The sequence below is a fragment of the Toxotes jaculatrix genome, chromosome 8 (assembly GCF_017976425.1).
Source record: "Toxotes jaculatrix isolate fToxJac2 chromosome 8, fToxJac2.pri, whole genome shotgun sequence".
Classification (NCBI taxonomy): domain Eukaryota; kingdom Metazoa; phylum Chordata; class Actinopteri; family Toxotidae; genus Toxotes; species Toxotes jaculatrix.
In genome coordinates, this window is record NC_054401.1 from 6810807 (window position 1) to 6830458 (window position 19652).

Consider the following 19652-nt stretch of genomic DNA (forward strand, 5'->3'; position numbering starts at 1 on the left):
CCTGAAACAGTGTGAAACAGCACAGAGAGCCCTGATGTTTGTGTCCAGGGGGATTTCTAAAAAGGGATTGTGTAACAGGATGATGTAATACAGCTGATAATTGAACATTTCAGGCTTTATTTTGTCCTGTTGTCTACTCTGTTGTGCTGCACCTGGCAGTGACTGAGAAGAAATCTTATTGAAGCTGTGCTGTCTGCTCCTAATTACATTTCCTGCCTTCTGGTCTGCTGGATCTATCAGGTCAGAGGAGGAGAAAACATGACCAGGGCACCAGATATCACTGTCTTGTTTCAGGGCCAGTTGTTTTTTTATTTTGCATTTCAAATCAATAATTTATTTGAATAATCTTTAAATATAAACATGTCACAAAACACCTCTTTCTGACCTATTTTCTTGCCATGTAATTTTAATATATTTGTTGGTCCCAGTTACTGTGTTGTTAATCATACTATTCTTAAATTGAGAGGCTAAAATGGGTCACTAATTTATTTCAGAATGCCTCAGGTATGTGATTTTGTGACCTGTTTAAATTGTTATTGAATTACTAATGTTTTTTTTTTTTTTTTTTTTTTACCAGAGGGACATGAGCTAAATTAAACTGCCTCGATTGCAGAGTGGACTACTTGGCAAGTTTGAGTTTGCATCTATGAGGAATAATAAAGATTAAAACACAAAACAACATTTTAACTCAGCTACATTTTAGTGATGCACCCTGACACATTATTGAGTCATTTATTTTGTCCACTAGTTCAGGGTTGCTTAGCATTGCCCCCTGTTGTACTACAAGTAGTATTACACTCTGGCATTTATCAGGAATGACAAATGTCAAATCTTTAACAAAGCAGACATGATTAAAACCCCCTTTTTATTTTCTTGCCAGTCCTTCCATGCAGAGATATCATGAAAATAGCAGAAACCATGTGAGCCTACAAGGAAAGGGTGTGTATGTGCTTGTGTATGTGTGATGGTAGATACTGTCTCTCAAATGAAGATGAAGGTGGAAAGTAATTAGGAAAAGAGATGGAAGGTCGTTGCATAAATAGAAGCCAAGATTGTCTTTGTTATGTTGACTAGGAAAAAAAACATTAAAAATGGGGTCATTAAATTGAGCATGAAAGTTCAAGTTTGATAAAAGATAATCTAAACTCAGTGTTCACTTACTGGTAAATTTATGCTTGATGGAAATGTTTAGAGTAAAGAGTTCAGAGGCTGTCTTCAGTCTTTGAAAACCTAATGTGGACATGGTTTCCTCCTCTTTTATCGACATGTTTTTCACACCGAGCATTCGACACCCTAGTACCTTTTCTGAGTGCTCTCCTCCCCAGAGTCCATGACCCTATCTGCTTAAAAGACACTGAAGGACATAACACCTCAGTTATAAACAATCTGACAAATCAAACAAAAATGGATTTCACTACTATCATTTTATTCTCAGTTTCATCACAGACTCCAGCTGTAGTCATAATACTTGAAAAGAAAAATAATTTTGTCATCTTTAATCTCTCTATCTGTTTCTCTCTGTTCTCTAACCCTCCCTCGCCATCTGCCTCTCTCTCTCTCTCTCTCTCTCTCTCCCCCCTCTCATTACAGTCACCCTCCATATCTTCTCTTCTCACTCATGCACTTTCTCACTGGTCTGTCGATTGTACAGTCATGTGCTGGTTGCGTTGCTGCTGGAACAGACAGGAAATCACACTATTAAACCAAGAAACCACTGACACGAGAGAACATAAGGTAAGGTCTTAAAACGTTATTTACTAATTTTGCTTTGAATTGTGTTGGAACAATGTCTCTTTGCAAATGCAATTTACTGATTTTTTTTAGAAATTACAAGAAAACATGTTTTTACTTTTGACCAGCTTCACTTGTATTCAATAGGTGTATTTCTTCAGAAGATCTGCAACTTTTGACCTATTTTAAAATGCTTCCTTTTCCTGTTACTAAATCAAAACCGGTGATTTCAAATACAGATTTCATTATTTAGCCTCAACAGCTTTTGATATTTTGAAACAATGCAGCAGGGTGCAACAGTGACTCAAGGGGTTATTGCTACATCATGACTAAAATGGGTTGTTGGTGTGTTTTTTACCATGAATAAAATTTTCTTTAGCACTGCTGAGACTGCTTTCAAAGGCAATAATTTTTACAAGGCACACTGGTTCTTAAGAGTCAAAACACAACACTTTGTCAATCAAGATTTTCTCCACAAATGATAAAAGAGAAAGCCTGAGGTGGTGTAATATACGCAGTGCATGCACCCATATAACCCACAGTGGAATTGAGAAATATTGTCCCTCAAGTCAATAAGACGCTTGCTAGAAAGTAATTTACGTCCACCACTTCTGCCCATATATATTTTCCATGCATTCATAAGGCAATGTCATATTTGTGATGAAAAGTAGAAAGAATTGTCACTGGAAACAGAGTAAAGGGAAAACAATGGAATGAAGGGCAGAGTAACCTGGCTGGATGAAAACATTGCCCTTCGTCTACTTTCTAGTACAGTAATCACTTACTGCATCATATAAGCCGACTACTTTCCTTGATCAATTTTGATGTTTTTTTATGTAATTTACTCAATGTTCTAAAGCTTCTCTGAAAACCTTTCCTTCAAGATTATTGTGATTTACATGTATTTTATTTTTTTGCATTATGGTTTTGCATGTAAAAAAATATTCCTCATGTTTAAGCCACTCTGTGCAAACAGTTATAGGTGGCCACTCCAGTTTCTCACAGCATTATTTACTTTAATCAAATCCTCTAATGTCAGCCTCCCACATTGAGTTTAATTTATTAATTGCATACAGGTGATGCACTCTACAGCAGATTGTTCAACTCCGTGCTGACCTTCACCCACCGGTTAACTGCCCTGTTAGAGTACAATTCCATCTAACTCCAAAAGGGGGCAGTCTTCAAATGTGATATTTAGATGGCTTAACCGATCTTTGCAGGTAGAGCTCAATGCACTTAGAGTACAATCCCAGCCAAAGTGACTGGGGAAATATAAATTAAACATTGATTATATGGATGAGCTGAGTTCATTAAAATTACCAGAACAATAAATTAAATTACAAAGGAGCTCTTGCTGAATTGGGCATTGAAAGTTTCATAGGGCACAGTTGTGTAAGTAGTGACAAATACGACAAGTTTCCTGATGTACTGTGGGCTGCAGACTATTGTTTTAGGTGCTTAAACATTCATGAGACATTTACATCTACATTTAAACATGACGTGACATTTATACAACAGAACCTGGGATAAAAGGCAAGACAGCTTTATTTCTACAGCACATTTCAAACACAGAGGCCATTCAAATGCTTTATGTAGACAAGGAAAAAATCAGAATGACATTCAAAAACAATAAACAATAAAAACCAGAATCAGATCATTTAAGACAAAATAAAAAGAGACTTAAAAAATGAAAACACAGTTGTGCAGTTACAGTGCAGTAATTAATTGGTTCCAAATTCAACAAAGGAAATAAAATGTTGTAGAGGAACCAATCAATTAAAGGTACATGAGAACCATAGAGTTTTAAATTTAGATTTGAAAGTGGCTGGAATCAAGATCTCCAATAAGTTGGTCCCAACTGTGTGCAGTACAGTAACTAAAAGCAACTTCACCCTGTTTGGTTCTGAATCCAGGTACCTAACTGGCTGTATTACTTTGGTCTATATAATAGAGTACATATGTAAGGAAAGAGATTAAGTTCTTCTGGGATTTTTAACGAAATTTGATCTTTGTTCCTCAAGGAGAACTTTACGGTTTGCTTTTGATCTACTATGCATGTTCCAACTATGTCTCCAATATAATCATCAGCTGATACTGTCTGTTTGCCCTGACCTCTAAATAACTTTCTGTCTTGACTCACAAATGTTAATGTACCTTTTAAATGGGAAGTTCAATATTGACAAAGAGAATAAAGTAATCACAATGTCTGCTTAACCGCATTATCTACATTCTTTTTTTTCTCAACAGGAAGTTTCTTGTCTTCATGACTTCATGTAAAAACCTCAGAGAAGGTTTGTTATCAGTCACGACATAAAAAACAAACCATTTGCATTTTTATTAAAGATTGTATTACTGCTCTTATTTTCTTTTCTTGTTAATTGTATATACTTAATTTGTTTTGTCATTATACTTGGGCATGTAGCTTACAAATTCTGGATTGTGGATTTCATTGTTGTTGTTATGCAGTTTATGTAGTTTGCTGAGGAAAACATTCATTTTTTAAAGGAAAGTAATCATAAAGTAAACATCAAATTCTTTGTTCTGAAAAATAATTTCATTGATTCGTTCACTGATAGCAGTTAAGGAAATAATAGAAAATTTGGGAAAATACATTTTTACTTTAAATTTATTTCTGTTAATATTTATGTGTAGAAATCCCGATGAATGCTTTCATTAGCAATTTTGTTTCAGAGACATTTGTCACTGGTATTATTTTAAAAAGAACAACAAATTTAAATAATAATTAACTTTATTTCCTATTTGAAATCTAGTATTAGTCCAGAGGGTAATCATTGAAATGGAGACATGGGAGGTTCCTACTTCTTCAGAACCCACTCAGGCCAGTACCTCATCACCAGTAGGTATGCAGCCACTGATAAATACATTACCTTGTTTTTACAAAATTATGTTTCCATGTTTTATCAAATGCAAAAAAAGTTTCAGTTGGTTTCAGGTCACTTATCTACTAAGATTTGTCATGTTACGCATTTGTGTTTTTCCTCAAAGTTAACAGGTCTTGTGTGGATCTGACCTCCTACATGGTTCTGAGTGACACAGAGAAGAAAGCCATTGGCTCCATCTGTTTCCTGGCAGGTCCTATCACATTGCTCGAAAATTCACTTGTGCTAGTCGTGATTGCTGCAACAACCTCTCTACGGCGGCGGCCCTCCTATATGTTCATTGGCAGCCTTGCTCTGGCCGATGTCTTTGCCAGCTGTTTCTTCACCACCAGTTTCCTGGACTTTCACCTCTTTCATCGCAGCGATTGCCCCACTGCCTACCTCTTCAAGTTAGGTGGTGTCACCATGGCCTTTACTAGCTCAGTGGGAAGCTTACTACTGACTGCTCTGGATCGCTACCTTTGCATCTACCATGCCTCCAGCTACAAGGTGCTGCTGACACGATGGCGAGCCATGCTGAGCCTACTGATTCTCTGGAGCACCACCATCGTCATCTCCTTCTTGCCTCTGATGGGCTGGAGGTGCCCCTCTACTATGACCTGCTCACATCTGTTTCCCTACATCAGAAAAGACTATCTGGGCTGCTGGACCAGCTTCATCCTGGTGTTTCTGGCTCTTATTCTGGGGGCTTACGCTCTCATCCTGTGGAAGGCCCATCGTCATGAATCGTCTATGACCAGCCTCCAGGGAGCAGCAGGGACAGGCCATGCACGCATGAGGATGGATATCCGGCTGGCTCGTACCTTTGGCCTGATCGTACTCATACTGGTGAGCTGCTGGCTTCCTGTGCTTTCTTTCATGCTAGCTGATGTCTCTGTGATCCTGACCCACGCCCAACAGAGAGCCTTCGCCTTTTGCAGCACCCTCTGCCTGGTTAACTCTGCTGTCAACCCACTGCTGTACGCCCTGCGCTGCAGAGAGCTAAGAGTTGCTCTGGTGCAGTTACTACAAACGCTGTGTGAGATTGGGAGGTGTAAAACAGCAACAGAGGATTTAACCTCAGGACTACCCTCTGCAGAAAACAACTTTACTGCCATCTCTGAGGACGAGCTGCCCGAGCTCGGAACCACCCCACTCAACTCCGTCTCAGGAATGGTCAACAATCAGCAGCTGAACATCAGAAAATGAAGGAGGTGGAGAGCTGTAATTTGAAAAAGTTTAGCTATACAGATCAGAAATATTTATGGCAGTGTGTTGTTGGTGAAGATGGTGATTCAAATCAACTTTACTGTAGATTAAGAATCAAATCTACAGTATCCAATAGTAGGATTCATTGTCATCAAAAGGCTAGACTGAAACAAGACTATTTGGCAAAAACTATTAAACAATAAGTCCTGAATAAAGTTAGTAGTTAGAGGTGATCAAAAATCATCACCTGATCAAAATCATCACCTCTAACTAACCCTGCATTTCGTCTAAGAAATGCAGGGTTATGGTTGGTTTTACATGCAATTACAACTGTAAAAAAAAAAAACTTGTTAGGAAACATTAACCCTAGAAACTAGTTTGTCACCTTTACACATTAGTTTAATCATAACAGTTACAACATTAAGGATTAATTGTTAACCGTTAACCATTAGTACTATCAATAAGTATGATCAACATGGTATGATTTCAGTACTTCCCTACTTGCAAGGCACGATAGGTTTTGTTAAGCATTTTGTGATAATAACTAGGACTGGCTGGACTATTGACGTCAGTGGAAATAAATCTCCAGGCATTTGTTTAGGTCAAGCAAAAGGTTTACTGTGTCTTTTTTAAGTGAGATGATGTAATGTGGCTATCTAACCCGTAACCTTTGACCTCACTGCCTCCCATGCCATTGCTTTAAAGCTCTCACTCCTATGAAATATTGTGTACAGTGAACTGCTGACTCAATGTTTGAGTTTACAATTTGTTGTTCATATGCTTGCTAATGCTACAGTGTTTGTCCCCGAGCATGCAGGAACAGAGGACCCTGTGGATTGCCTATACTATCTGCACATGAATGCGAGGACTCCACAAAAGCCCCATGCATGGGAGGATTTTGCACAATGTTCACCACATGAATCCAAGCAGTGTGCTGAGGTAAATGAGGCACATGCCAGGAAGAGCAAACAAGCACAGGGACTAGAACACTCTTTGCAGAAGAGACAACTGGCAGCTGCAGTAATGCACATACTGATATGGGCTTAAAGTCATAGTCACACATAGGGCAACAAAATCGAGAATCATGAAAATCTTAAATCTTAGGTCACTGGATAGTATTCAGAATACATTTCACCCATTATATCAATATTATTAAAAATAATACTTGACCATACCCTGTTTTGACTCTTTATGTGTTTGTTTAAAAAAAAAAAACCATTACTCATTTTACTCATCTCATTATGAATCAAGTGACAAAACAGGATGGAAGTGTGGTGTTTGCAATGAGTTTCAATTGTATCTGACTCTGTCAGTCTTCTGAGTGGATCTTTGCTGCCAGATGTTCATGGATCAGAAAGAGTACAAGTGTGTGTGTGTGTGTAGTTTTTCTCTTTAATATGTTGTAATGATTTTGTTTTCCAACTCTTGCAATGTTCTTAAATTTGCTTGTGTCCCGTAAATTTCCTATCTTTCCCTCTAGTAAATAAACAAATAAATTCTGCAAAAAAACATCTGCTCAATGAAAATCTTCACTGATTTCTGCCATTTTTACAAGGAAAAGTGCAACCTAGCTAATAGATATTGGAGAATACCTTAAAGCAGTATAAGGTATTGCAGATACAAGCTAGTATAATCATTGCATAACGGTCTGCTTGAGTATTTAGTTCTTTCCATAGGTTATTTGATAACAGTAATGTCTGGATACAGTTCTGTTTTGTTTGTATTTATTCAATTTGTTATGAATTAATAATCAAGGATGTTCCATTAAAAAGGATTCTTAATGAGGAAGTTTCATCACATTTTGTTCCAAGGGACCATTAGAGTTCCATTTATTTTATCATTTTATCTTATGTGCAAGGAAAACTTTTTGAACATGAAACAAACTGTCACAGCCTGATGAATATCCAGTAGTGGAGACTGCAGCACTTATAAATTAATGGGTGATTCATTAGTGGACAGAAGTGGTATGGAACATATATCTGATAAAACAGCAAGATAAGGTCAGAAAGTAAACTATCTCTATGTGCAATACAAACATTTAAAGCAGTGCATACAGAACAATACAGTTCCTCTTTTGAGTCATTGTATATAGTGTGGGCAAGCTCTCTTTGAAGTCTGAAATTAATTTCAGTCTACAATCAACTGTAGAGACAACAATGTAAGAAAAGTGTTTTTTAAAAAAAGAGGGGGGGCAGTACAATACAGCAAGATCTTTGTACCCTATCACACTAACCCCAGTGCAGCTTTCTGATCATACGTTTTTTTCATTTGTTCAATAAATTGCTTTTGAACATTTAATTATTTGAAATTTGCCGGTGTTAATAAAAATTTTAAAAAGGGTTAGTCTAACTTCTAAAGAATTCATCTTTAACCTACCTGAGCTACCTCACCACCACCACCAGACGTCTCGTGAACCTTCAATTTGAGTTCAACGGAAAACGATCGACAACAACAATAGGGTTGGGCAGCAGGAAAATGCAGCGTGAAGACGGCAGAGAAGATCACAAAAACACAAATGATTCTAGTATTTATTACGTACTACGTTAAAAGGAGAAAGTCTCAACAACAATTATTATTCAGTTAATTTGACAAATGAAAAAAATGTTTTTTTAAATATTGACACCCCCCTCTTTCCTGTAATGGTAGGCTCTGCCATTGTGACGTTTTAAAAATTCAGCAGGCAGGCTCGGCCGTTGGCTTACTACTCAGAGAAGAAAATCCGTTGTTTTGGAGAGGAAGAAACTCTCAACACATTCGAGGAAAGCTAAACGTTGAAAGTGCGACTGTTCAGCCCCAAGTTTTGCGTGTCGTTTTTTCTCCAGATTACTTTGTTTCCCCGGTTTGTTGAGCTAACATGGCTTGTGGAGCTACGTTAAAGCGGTCGATGGAGTTTGAGGCCCTCCTCAGTCCCCAGTCTCCCAAGCGGAGAAGGTGCAATCCACTACCGGGGACTCCTGGCACTCCGTCCCCGCAAAGATGCAACCTCCGTCCCCCAGTCGACAGCCCAACGCATTCGATGTCCCCTCCGGCCATAGGAGGCGAACACAGGCTTACCCCAGGTATGAAATTAACCATATTTGACGCCTTTTTCTGCGTTTTAGGGTGGGTGTCATGGGGGAGGGGGTTTGGGCGGAGTGGAATGGATAGCTAGCTTGTTGAGAGAATCAGAATGGGGGTTGGAGGCTAAACGTTAGCACTGCTAAGCTAACGCCAGGAAGGGGAGCGCCGTCGCTAAATTACCGACATAGATAATTTTGCTAATAATAATAAATCAGTAGACGCACAGAAGTAGAAGTTGCTCTTTAAGCATTTGTCGGTGGCATCTTGCCAGCTCATTGTTTTGTTGCATAGTTTTCTGAATTAGCTTACACAGGTTAATGTCGATTTGTTAATGAAAATTGTTTGTTGCTTGTTTTGCTTAGCTAAACTAAATACTGTTTCTGGCATTGGGGAAGTTTATATAGCTACATGACTGCCCTTATCAGCTTTACTTAAACAACCTCCAGCCCTAGTGTGGCCTATCACGGCTATTAAAGACACTAATATATTCAATTAAACATTCATTTGAGAACGGATTGGATTTAAACAAAAGAGCCTCCTTTTCTGTAACACCTGGGCGACAGCCTAGCCTGTTGGATATACTGACAAGACAAATGGTATCACAGCAGCGGGCACATCATAGCAGGCTGTTAATTAGGAGCTGCCAGAGTGACGTCTCTTTGCTTTAGTGCCACAGTTGTCTTGCATTGAGGTGGGGGGTTACCATTATGCACTATAACCATTTATCCTCCTCCTCAGGCCTGGAAGGCATTGTTCATTTCCTTTATGCCTGTACTCTTCTCTCCCATTGACTTGAAAATGCAGCTCCACTGTGAGCGTTGGGCGGTGTGGGGCGCATAAGTAGACATGAGATAATTACCTAGATGTCTCCACTGCGATCTAGTGGCTTATTGTACGTGCCAGTCACTGAGATCTGAACAGAATGACAGCAGTGAGACCTAATCGTTTTGCTTTTTGAAATCTAATTAAAACATTGCTGGATGTCATTGAATTTATTTGACCATTTAATTACTGTGAAATGCGAAGGGATTACAAGACTGAGACATCTCTACTACTTGTGTTTAAACCTGTTGTTAACTCCTACATTGACATTATGTGTACCCATTAGAAATTCATTGCCTACAGCACAGCATATCATAAAGAGCATAGTTACTTTTGGTGCAAGTTAAATCTCCTGTTGCTGTGAAATTTATTGTCTTCCATCTTGCCACAAAGTAATGACAATTGCAGTGACAGGAAAGAAATCAGAAATTGTATTCCTCATAACTGGTCAACTGGTTTTTATTGGTGTGGAACTGCTTGGAAAAGAAGGATTTTGATTTAGGACTGGTCAGTCCCTTATAGTTAATCAGTGGCTGTGTGTTGAGCCTTTCTCCTTGAATTGGGTTTCATTGTGTGTTGTTCATGGAAGATACATCCGAGATGGAGGCAACTTGTGTTACCTGAAAAAAGAAAGTGAAATATAAGCTATTAGTGAGGTTATTTTCATTAAAACAAACTAACGAGAGCCCAGTCCCAATATGCACAGTGTATTATTTATGTATTATTTGTTAAGACTAAGGGCAAAGTATTGGTCTCTGCTGTTCCTGCTTTTGCACTGTAAGGAAAAATGTGCTCTATGGTGCACATCAGTGCAAGATGATGCTGGGGGGCAGTGTACATCATTCATAGAGAAAGCCAGGGAAGGTTTGCAGAGAGCATTCACACACACACACACACACACAGATGTAGGTGCTGATGGAGATGTCGCCACAGCTGGCATCATGTAAAATGCATTTATTTGTGCATGTGGTGAAATGTGTAACTCTCATCCTGTTTAGCCAAAGGGTCATCATCATTTAGTTTTTGTTTTTTTAGTATTGTTCCTGAGGAGGTGCAAGGCAATTCCGTGTAGTTGCTGATGTCTGGAGGTGAAGACATATTTTCTTATGTATCTTCTACAGAGTGGTGTTTATAGTGTAGCTATGTTGTATATTAGCACTCAAAATGAATCACTAGGATTTTTCAGGCTGTTTGGACTGATGTTGCTTATCTAGCCTGGACTTAATGTTAAGAATCCAACAGGCCTGTAGTGTGCTTAATTTCTTTCAGACCCTGACATGCCTAGCTGAATTACAGCACAGCAGCTGCATGGGTGAAGTAATGCAGATTGTCTGACGTAGACATGAGGTCTGGATACCAGGTATTACACTCACCTTCACCCAGAAAGAGGCCCCTGATGGGACTGGTGCTGCAAACCTGCCTTTCTGCTGTGGTCTGCCAAGTGAAAGCAGTTTTGTATTTTAGCAAAAGGCCAGCTGTCATCCCTCCCACTCGTCTCTACCCACACATGCTTTCCAGCTAGTCAGGTTTGCTTGTGGTGAGCAGGTGAGACACACGGATATAACACCAATATATCTTTAGGTTATTATTTCATAGTCTAGATGGGATCACTCATTCTGTTTGCCCCTGCCTCATTCTTGGGCTGCCAGTCTGGGCTTGTGCTCTGGTAAAATTCTCCCAGATGACAGATGAGCCTGGTGTTTTCCTTGGACACAATATTACCTGGAAGGTTGGGCTGGCTGACTTCTGTCAGCTTTACAGCTTGGACGGAAAGGTGTGCAGGTCATAGTTCAGATCTAAAATGTGGGTCAGGCTACAAAAATGTGCAAGTGTTATGGGCTAAACACTGCCTGCTCTGTGGTCAAGCTCTTGATGATAGATCAAAAATGGATTTTGGACATGGATGAACCCCTAATTAGAACTGGGCAATACAGAGAAATCTATTAACAGTATACTGGTAATTTCATTTAGCAATAACTGGGAATGCACTGATCCAACGTTTTCTCTCCCAATACTGATTATCAGTTTGATACCGGTACTCTCTTTTTTTCCAAATTAAAATTTTATATCACCAACTCTGCTGTTGCTAGATGTTCCGAATGAATTGAGGAATTTGGCATTGGACTACTTTCATTTATATTGTTAAACCAGTCTTATGTGGACTAAATTGGGCTTGCTATTGTTTTAGAATATAATTTGAGGTTTATTCCTCAGGAAAAAAAAACATCTCAGTGGTATCTTATTAAGCATGTAGAAAGTAGAGGTGGGAGGGTTGCTAATAAAAACCTAATACATCATTAGTGGATAATGGTGTTAAAGGTGGACAAAGACCAAAGCTGTCAGATTTTGGACCACTAAATGCTACATTTGCCCCACCAGAGTTCATCCGACATGTCTGGAAATAATTTACTTTTCTGTGGTGAGCTTCTTTGTAGTCTGTTGTTTAGTTGGTATTTCCCATTTCTGCTGTATTTAAACTATATAGCGGTCACTCTTCATTTTTTTTTTTTTTACTGCAACAGGGCAACTTAAGCTGACATGATAATACATCACCACCTACTTCCTGGCAGTTGGGACATTCGAAACCCACCTCCCCCCTCAATCCTGTAGCAGTGGAGGGTGAAATGAAATGAGTCAGCTTTGTTTTCTCTGCACCACCATGTCCAATCTATCTGGCCGATCTCCTGTCGTATTCAGTGTTTGGCCTGTGCCTAAGCCTTTTAGCCAAGGCTTTCTCCACTGTGTTCCCCTGGCTCCCGGAAGTCTCTGTGATTGATTACTTGGCCTGGTTGTGACAGGGTTATTGTTGCCAAGCAACGCCCACAGTTGAGCTACTAGTAGTTGGCAGCAACTGGAAGTGGCAGGCAGCTGGAGAGGGTTTTCACTTGTCAGTCAGATGAACCCAGGAGTACTGACAGCTGTCCATCAGAAATGAATGTCTATCAGTTTTCCACTGTCTTAAATCAGAAATAACTACATTCACGTTTAGTAAATGTAGTTATACATTTGACATACAGGAGATAAACAGTCAATTAGTAGGATGCATTCATATGAGACAGCTATCACTGGTTAATCTCTTCTTGTCTGCATTTAGAGACTGAAGTCTGCAACTATCTTTTATTCACGTCAAGACTAAATTGCAGCATTACATAGAATCATGGTATTGCCCATCTGCTTATAGTCTTTGTACGAAAAACTATCATGTTGGGTTCCCATTTTCCACTACAGGGTTCCCCAGGAAAATGGTAAGCAGCGGTGGTATGATCTGCAACACCCACCCCCCACCACCCCGTACATAAAAAAAAAACAAAACACTTCCAGTACCTCCTACACACACAAAAGTCCCCCTACTGTTTGCAACTATACTAATACAACTATAAATAATAAATGTGCTTAATCAGTGGGTGAAAACTAAAGTTTGTCTTTATATTCTAAGTGTGTGATGATTCAGGGATGCTCTAGGACACCAAGGCTTAATTTCTCTTATCTTACTCTAAACAATACCTATATTGTCTTAGACATTGATGTCATTAATAGCGATAGAACACACAGTTAAAACATGGAAATATGCAGGTATGGATTCAACTATCATTTCCTGTGATTTTCAGTTTATCTTCTGATTGGGTTTTCAGTTAATTGTTTAGACTATATTAATATATATGTCAGAATATAGTGAAAATGTCCATTACAATTTCCCAGTGCTGAAAGTCAGAACTTCACATTTGTTTTAGGAAATAAATAGGAAGTCTCCCCTACTTGAAAAGTAGGGGAGACTTTGTGGAACAGTTTGGAACAGTATGGACACCTCTGGTATAGGTTGTGAATGTTAGGTATTTCTTCTTGCTTGAAAGATTGATTATCTCTCGGCAGTGGCATATCTCTGTTAAGAGTGAAAAGGCCAGTGGTAGCTAAACAAACAGAGCCTGTCAGATTATTGCCCTGTATTGTTGATACTGGAAGGTTTCAGTGGCCACCTAAGAGGAAGGGTCTCAGTGAAGGCACCATTTCAGTAATGCACAGCCACATATAACCTAGCTTTCTGAAAATAATAATAATATTAGGAAGAAGAAGAACTTTATTTGTATTGCACTTCTCAAGCTGGGGACACAAAATGATTTCCAGTGGAGAGAAATAGCATAAAATGGCCCTGTGGAGAAGATCCTGCTTTCCACACTATCCAAATAAGCTTAAGTTCACTGGTAAGCTGGCTGAAGTGGCCAACTTCTTGGTCTCTCCCCACCCAAGATAAATGAGGCACAGTTTCTAGATAGAGGGGCAACTACAGTGACTTCACCCCCTGCCAAAACTGAGTAAGATAAAGTCCCTCTTCTACATTTTGGTTACTAGCTCTGGTTGTTTTTCCCAGGACTTTCTTGAACTTTAACCTTTCTAATCAGACATGTGTGGTGCAAGCTGTGATCCATGTTTAAGCTGTTTTGACACTGGACAGCAGGGTTGTACAGGGTTCATCCTCATGAGGAAACATGATACAGAGAAAATAAGGGGCTAACCACTATGCAAAGACCTTATTTTTATGATCCATCATAGCTTAATGGACATGTACCTGTATTGTCTTTATTGTAATTAAGTCCATACTTGTGATTTTATAAATGTATCTGTTAAAAACAAACTATAAATTAAATAAAAAAGAGAAGCAGCAATTTAAAAACATGAACCTATCAAACGTTTGCCATTTTTGCTTGCAAAATGACTTAAACAAAGACAGTTGCCAGTCATTTTTCTTTTGTTCGACCAATTGTACATCCAAAAAATTGTCACAGTGCACAAAGAGGAACATTTTCAGAGAGCCTCATTAACTCCAACCCCCATACTGTGACTTTATATTGCTTAACAGTGTCATCTTAAGCTTTTTAAAGGAGGGCTTTGGGGCCAGTTTCTAAATTGTTTTCTGTTCTTATTTACTGCTTGGGTATAAGAAATGATTGTGACACCAAGGTGAATAGAGACAATGAAGTCAGTTTGGAAAGTCACATCCCAGGATGTACAACAATCTACCAGAACTGCTCTGTTTTTTACAGTGTTACGTTCCAGCTTCAGTCACAAAGTCTGAGTGACATTAAAATATAACCATGAAAGTATATGGTAATTGAAGTTTGTGCATATCCTAAATATAACAGCAGATAATCGTCTTAAGCACATGTACTTACTGGTATGCATCTTTTCGGGAAAATGGGAAAGGTGGACTTTCAAATGAATGTACACGATTTATCAGGGCTGTACGTATATATTACTTAGCTGTCTAGTAGATGTATTTAGCGTCTTTCAGTTAGGTTAAAAGCACTGATAATCAAGTATAGCATATAGGTAGGCAAGTATTGTCCTGGTTTACATTGAAGTCTAGTATCATACAGATCCTCCTACACAAATCCGCTTTCAATCAACAAAAAGCTCAACAATCTGTTCAACCACTACACAGGCCTCAGAGGAATAAGGGGCTTTTACTTTGTCACACCATAGTAAAGAACCGATTGATGTTACAGCTTAGGCCTGAGCCATTTCACCAGCTGTAGCTTGGCATGATGCTGGTGTCATGAAAAACTTGCGAAGAGAAATGAAAGTGATACAGTCACAAGATCACAAAGTGTGTCTTAAGTCAGCTTTGTGTGTGTTTTCTACAGCTGTAGTTGGTATGTTAATTTCAGACCTACTTCCTGTCGATGAATGTTTTGTTTTGGAAGCCATTTTAGTTGACAGCACAGAGGAAGTGAGCATAGCTGCAGTTTGTCAGGGGAACACTGCGGACGATTACGTCTCCCTGTAAAAGTCCCTGTTGATGCAGGAATACATTCAGCACTCTATGAATGTGGTTGTGGTGGGTGTAGTACTGAAAAAAAAAACTATTGGTAGTTCAGTTCCTGTAGTGAATCACTGTTCAACTCATTGAATATAAGATTTTCATAGCCATAAAAAATCATAACTTTTCCTGATCAGTATAAAGACTTAAACACAGCATTGCACATTATGCACCATATGATGGTTGTATTAAGTAGAAGTTCACAACATTATTGTTTGCATGTTATTATGTCTCACATTATTGAAGCTAAGTGAGAGAGCCTGGAATGCATTTTCAGTGGGAGCCCACTGGGCCCATCCATCATATCACCAAATTTCCAACTGGTGGGAACATATGTGAGTGAGTGTCCACTGTTCATTTTTTTTTTTATTATTTTAAACTTTTTCCCGTGTGCTCCCCACAGAGCAGATCTTCCAGAACCTCCGTCAGGAGTACAGCCGGATCCAGAGGCGGCGGCAGCTGGAAGGGGCCTTCAACCAGGCTGAGGCCTGTAGCTCTAGTGACGCCCCTAGTCCCAGTTCATCCCTTAACGCTCCCAGCTCCCCACCAGGTAGGAGAAATTACTGTAGACTGTGCATAAGTCCATACACTGTTCTTTGTGAGTGCTACAACTCCAGACACCATATCTCCTCGTCTTGTACTGATGTAATGTGTACCATACTGGTGCAAATGTAAGGATCACTTGAACCACCATTACAAATGAATATGTTCTGTAAGGTCAGTTATTGGTTGAACTAGGGCTTTATTTTGTTGTTGAGTGCAGAGTGCCATGACATATTAGTTGTTTATGAATGACAGTTTACAAGGATTCTGATTCATTTGGGTATTTGTGAAAGATGGCGGTGATCAGATAACATCACTGCTTTGTTCTGAAGTATACTTTCAGATGGAACTCCAAATTAGCAATACCTTCAAGTTTTCATATCTAAAAGGAAAAAAAAAAAATCAAACTGATTTGAAGTGCAAAAGTGAAATGGAATAATTAATTTTTACTGTGATAATTTGAAGAACTCAAAAATAGAAGAGATGACACAGTCAGAAGACTAAATACATAAAAGCAAATGGTAATTGAATTCTTGGTGGTTGACAGTGTCAGCAAACGATGACTGTTTTTTCCTTTTCTTTAAAAATGGAACTCATATACCTTTTTACAACTTACATCCAAAAGTCTATCAATTGCCATCTACAGAGGCACTGTGGTTGTGTGTATACTGTGGCAGATTTACTGTTTTAGTCCAATCTTTCTTTGTGTGTGTGCCCTTTTAAAAGAAAAAAAAGAGAAACTACAGCGTGTTTGTGCATTCATATCTGACAAACATGGTACATTTACTTTATTGTGCTGCACTCGAGTAGTTTGATATGTTAAGCGCAATTTTGCAGTTAAGCAGTGAGATGTAATCCAAGCCCCAGGCCTTAAGGCTCCTGTGCTTCTTTCCTCTCACTCTGCAGAGCAGTCTCATAGATCACACTGACTGCACTGTTACCAGCTCTGCCTCTTTCTGTCTCTGAGACTGCTGTTAAACCTTCGTCCTTGGCTCTGCCAGCCTCGCATGTGATTTATAAACATTTTAGTCTAACCGACTCATATCAGACCTCAAAGACCACTAGATAATGAATCACCTCATGAAAGCTGGCTCCAGTTGTACTGTGATGGAGACATTGGTGAGACTCAGAGAGAGGGACAACATTAGTGCTGCATGACCCTGTTGGTCTTACAGAGGTGAGGGACGAACGAGAGCAAAGCTGTAAATTTTCACCTCGCCAAGCACCTATTTCTGGAGAGAGGTCGATTCTGTCTCGGTAACTTGCCACGGCACAGGAGATGTTAGCGATTCAGCCTTTTTATAGCTGATCTGATTTTGTATTTCGCAGGTGCCTCAAGGAAGGACCAGCCCTCGTTCACACTGAGGCAGGTGAGCTACCTGTGTGAGCGCTTGCTCAAAGACCACGAGGAGAAGATCCGGGAGGAGTATGAACAGATCCTTAACACAAAACTTGCAGGTAAAAATCATTCTTGTTAAAATAAAAATAAATAAAAACTGTACATCCACTTTAATATCAAGACTCACAATTTACATCCTAACAGTGAAGATCAGTAAAAAATGTCACTGTAGTGAGAAACATCCTTCCCCCTCCCTTATCACAGCATAACTGCTATAAAATAACTTGACTGATATAACATCTGCAGTATTGGCATCCATGGTTTCCTCAAACATTATTTATGTGAGCTTCTAAATGCCAAGACTGTAAATGGGCAGGGAATGAACTGTATGAAAATACTGTATTGGTAATCACAGAGAGCAGGAGACTGAACGTAGGTTTAACCAGCTGAGACTCAGGAGTTTTACCAGATACAGGCCGTGATCTGCAGTTTGTTTGTTTGCCAAGTGAGAAAAAAAAAAGATTTATCAGTTTTCCTGTTGTTCAGGTGTTTCAGTGTAGACAAAGACCTGTGTTTTGAAAATGAGGCGGTTTAGTGTGGACATACTCTCAGCCCTCTGCTCCATCTGGTATTTGAATCTACAGCACAAAGCCCTCACCTCCATCTTCTTCTCTTTCCAGAACAATATGAATCTTTTGTGAAATTCACACAAGACCAGATCATGCGAAGATACGGAGCTCGGCCTGCTAGTTGTAAGTATCGTGAACCATTTTCTTCAGAAAGACACACTTTTTCTGTCAACGTACACATTGGATTGAAAATTGGTAATCTGATGGTCATATACAGCATCAATCATTTCATGTTTTTCAGATGTCTCCTGAACTCACATGGATTAGATCCCAGCTTCCTCTCACAAGACGACTGCTCTTCCACTGGCCCCTTCCACTTGATTTTCATTTTATTTCCCTGTTTTTTTCCCCTCCATCGCAAACTGTTTGGGTGCCATGGTTTATCCACTTTTTAATCCAAAAGTTGATTTCTTATTTCAGAACTATTGCTGCTGGCCAAAAGTTAGAATCTGAAAGATTATGTATGAAGCCCGCCCTTTTTGCCCTTTTCTCTTGTTGATATGCTCTTTCTTGAAATCCTGACCTAAGCAGATCTGTGTCACACCTCTTGCCGGCGCTGTAGAAAAAGCTTATTGGCTCATATGATCATTCTGTATAACCTTCCAGCAGCTGTATTTAATGGCTCCTACTTCTCACGTTGTCCCTCCTTTCTTGCCCCCCACCCCTTACCCCCTCCCTCCTCACAACTCTTTACCCGAGAATGTGGATTTTTCTCCCTTTTGAAAAAAATAAAAGTTCTGTGATTAAAATCTGTTGTCTGTGTTATTTTAATCTATTAATTGAGTCATTTCTCAAGCTTTCTCAAATCTGACCAAAAAACGATGGACGGCTACATAAATAAAAAGTGAGTCAAAAAGAAAATCTTGCATCGTTTGTTAGAAGGTTATGCTAGACGAGTTTTTCTTTGGACATTTTGAGAGAGAAGCAGTTTCCTTCATGACTTTCAGCCACTGCATCACTGTAAAATGAAAATGTTTAGGCCCTGGCACTTTTGTTCAGACAAAACAAGAGATCTGAACTCATCAGCTTTTGCTCTGGAAGACTACAATGGGAGTTTTTCATCACTTTCTGAAATTTTATACAAAACAAGAAATCTAATTGTCAGCTGCAGGTTGACATGAGGTTGCTGTTCTGGATGAATATGGTAATAATTAAAAAAAAACAAAAAAAAAACAAGAAAACAAAACTTGTTTTCTCGAGGGAATTCTGACCCATGTTCATTGTTATTAAAATTGTGCACAATATAATTTTGCTGTTTTATTTATTTTATTTATTCATGTTTGCATGCATGGATGCAATTGTATAGTTTTCCCAACCAACCTGCCATGTCAACGTTTGACGCCTTTGAATTATTCTTAAGTGTGGCCTCTAGCGCCACCTGGTGGTACACATTTGGTAACGTAGCATTTACATCAGAGTGAGACTTCAGCCTTGGTGAACATTACAGATTTAGACGCTGCTAAATCTATTAGAACATATGACACCCTGGACCAAAGATGGTCGCATTTAATGCTATTTTTTTCTCGGGGCTTCGTGGGGGAGGGAGGTGGTGGGGGGGTGTTAAAGCTGATCCACCGCTGCTCAGGATAATACGGATCTCCTGTGTCGGTGACGTCACTGATCCC

The 19652-nt window shown here is 39.2% G+C and overlaps 2 protein-coding genes across 3 annotated transcripts; both read left to right on the forward strand.

Annotated features, from left to right (window-relative positions):
* Positions 1-1632: 1632 nt before the first annotated feature.
* Positions 1633-9458, forward strand: cnr2 (cannabinoid receptor 2). Of its 2 annotated transcripts, XM_041044094.1 has the most exons (5): positions 1633-1734; positions 3979-4022; positions 4503-4592; positions 4738-7184; positions 9448-9458. In XM_041044094.1, exons 2-4 carry the CDS (start codon positions 3995-3997, stop codon positions 5817-5819), a joined length of 1200 nt encoding a protein of 399 aa, XP_040900028.1. In that variant the 5' UTR covers positions 1633-1734; positions 3979-3994; the 3' UTR covers positions 5820-7184; positions 9448-9458. The 2 variants fall into 2 exon arrangements, with proteins under 2 accessions (XP_040900028.1, XP_040900029.1); XM_041044095.1 differs by lacking the exon at positions 1633-1734 and having other exon boundaries at positions 3993-4022; positions 4503-4588.
* Positions 8496-18770, forward strand: akirin1 (akirin 1). Its single transcript, XM_041044096.1, has 5 exons — positions 8496-8878; positions 15920-16066; positions 17389-17517; positions 18079-18150; positions 18269-18770. Exons 1-5 carry the CDS (start codon positions 8674-8676, stop codon positions 18277-18279), a joined length of 564 nt encoding a protein of 187 aa, XP_040900030.1. The 5' UTR covers positions 8496-8673; the 3' UTR covers positions 18280-18770.
* Positions 18771-19652: the final 882 nt, after the last annotated feature.

What these genes read in the sequence shown, in the direction of transcription:
- cnr2 (XM_041044094.1), top strand. Translation starts at nt 3,995, where the DNA reads ATGACTTCATGTAAAAACCTCAGAGAAG. An exon ending in ATGTAAAAACCTCAGAGAAG is followed by an intron (nt 4,023 to 4,502) that starts GTTTGTTATCAG and finishes TTTGAAATCTAG; the next exon opens with TATTAGTCCAGAGGGTAATC. An exon ending in CAGTACCTCATCACCAGTAG is followed by an intron (nt 4,593 to 4,737) that starts GTATGCAGCCAC and finishes TTTTCCTCAAAG; the next exon opens with TTAACAGGTCTTGTGTGGAT.
- akirin1 (XM_041044096.1), top strand. Translation starts at nt 8,674, where the DNA reads ATGGCTTGTGGAGCTACGTTAAAGCGGTCGATGGAGTTTGAGGCCCTC. An exon ending in CGAACACAGGCTTACCCCAG is followed by an intron (nt 8,879 to 15,919) that starts GTATGAAATTAA and finishes TGCTCCCCACAG; the next exon opens with AGCAGATCTTCCAGAACCTC. An exon ending in CCTTAACACAAAACTTGCAG is followed by an intron (nt 17,518 to 18,078) that starts GTAAAAATCATT and finishes TTCTCTTTCCAG; the next exon opens with AACAATATGAATCTTTTGTG.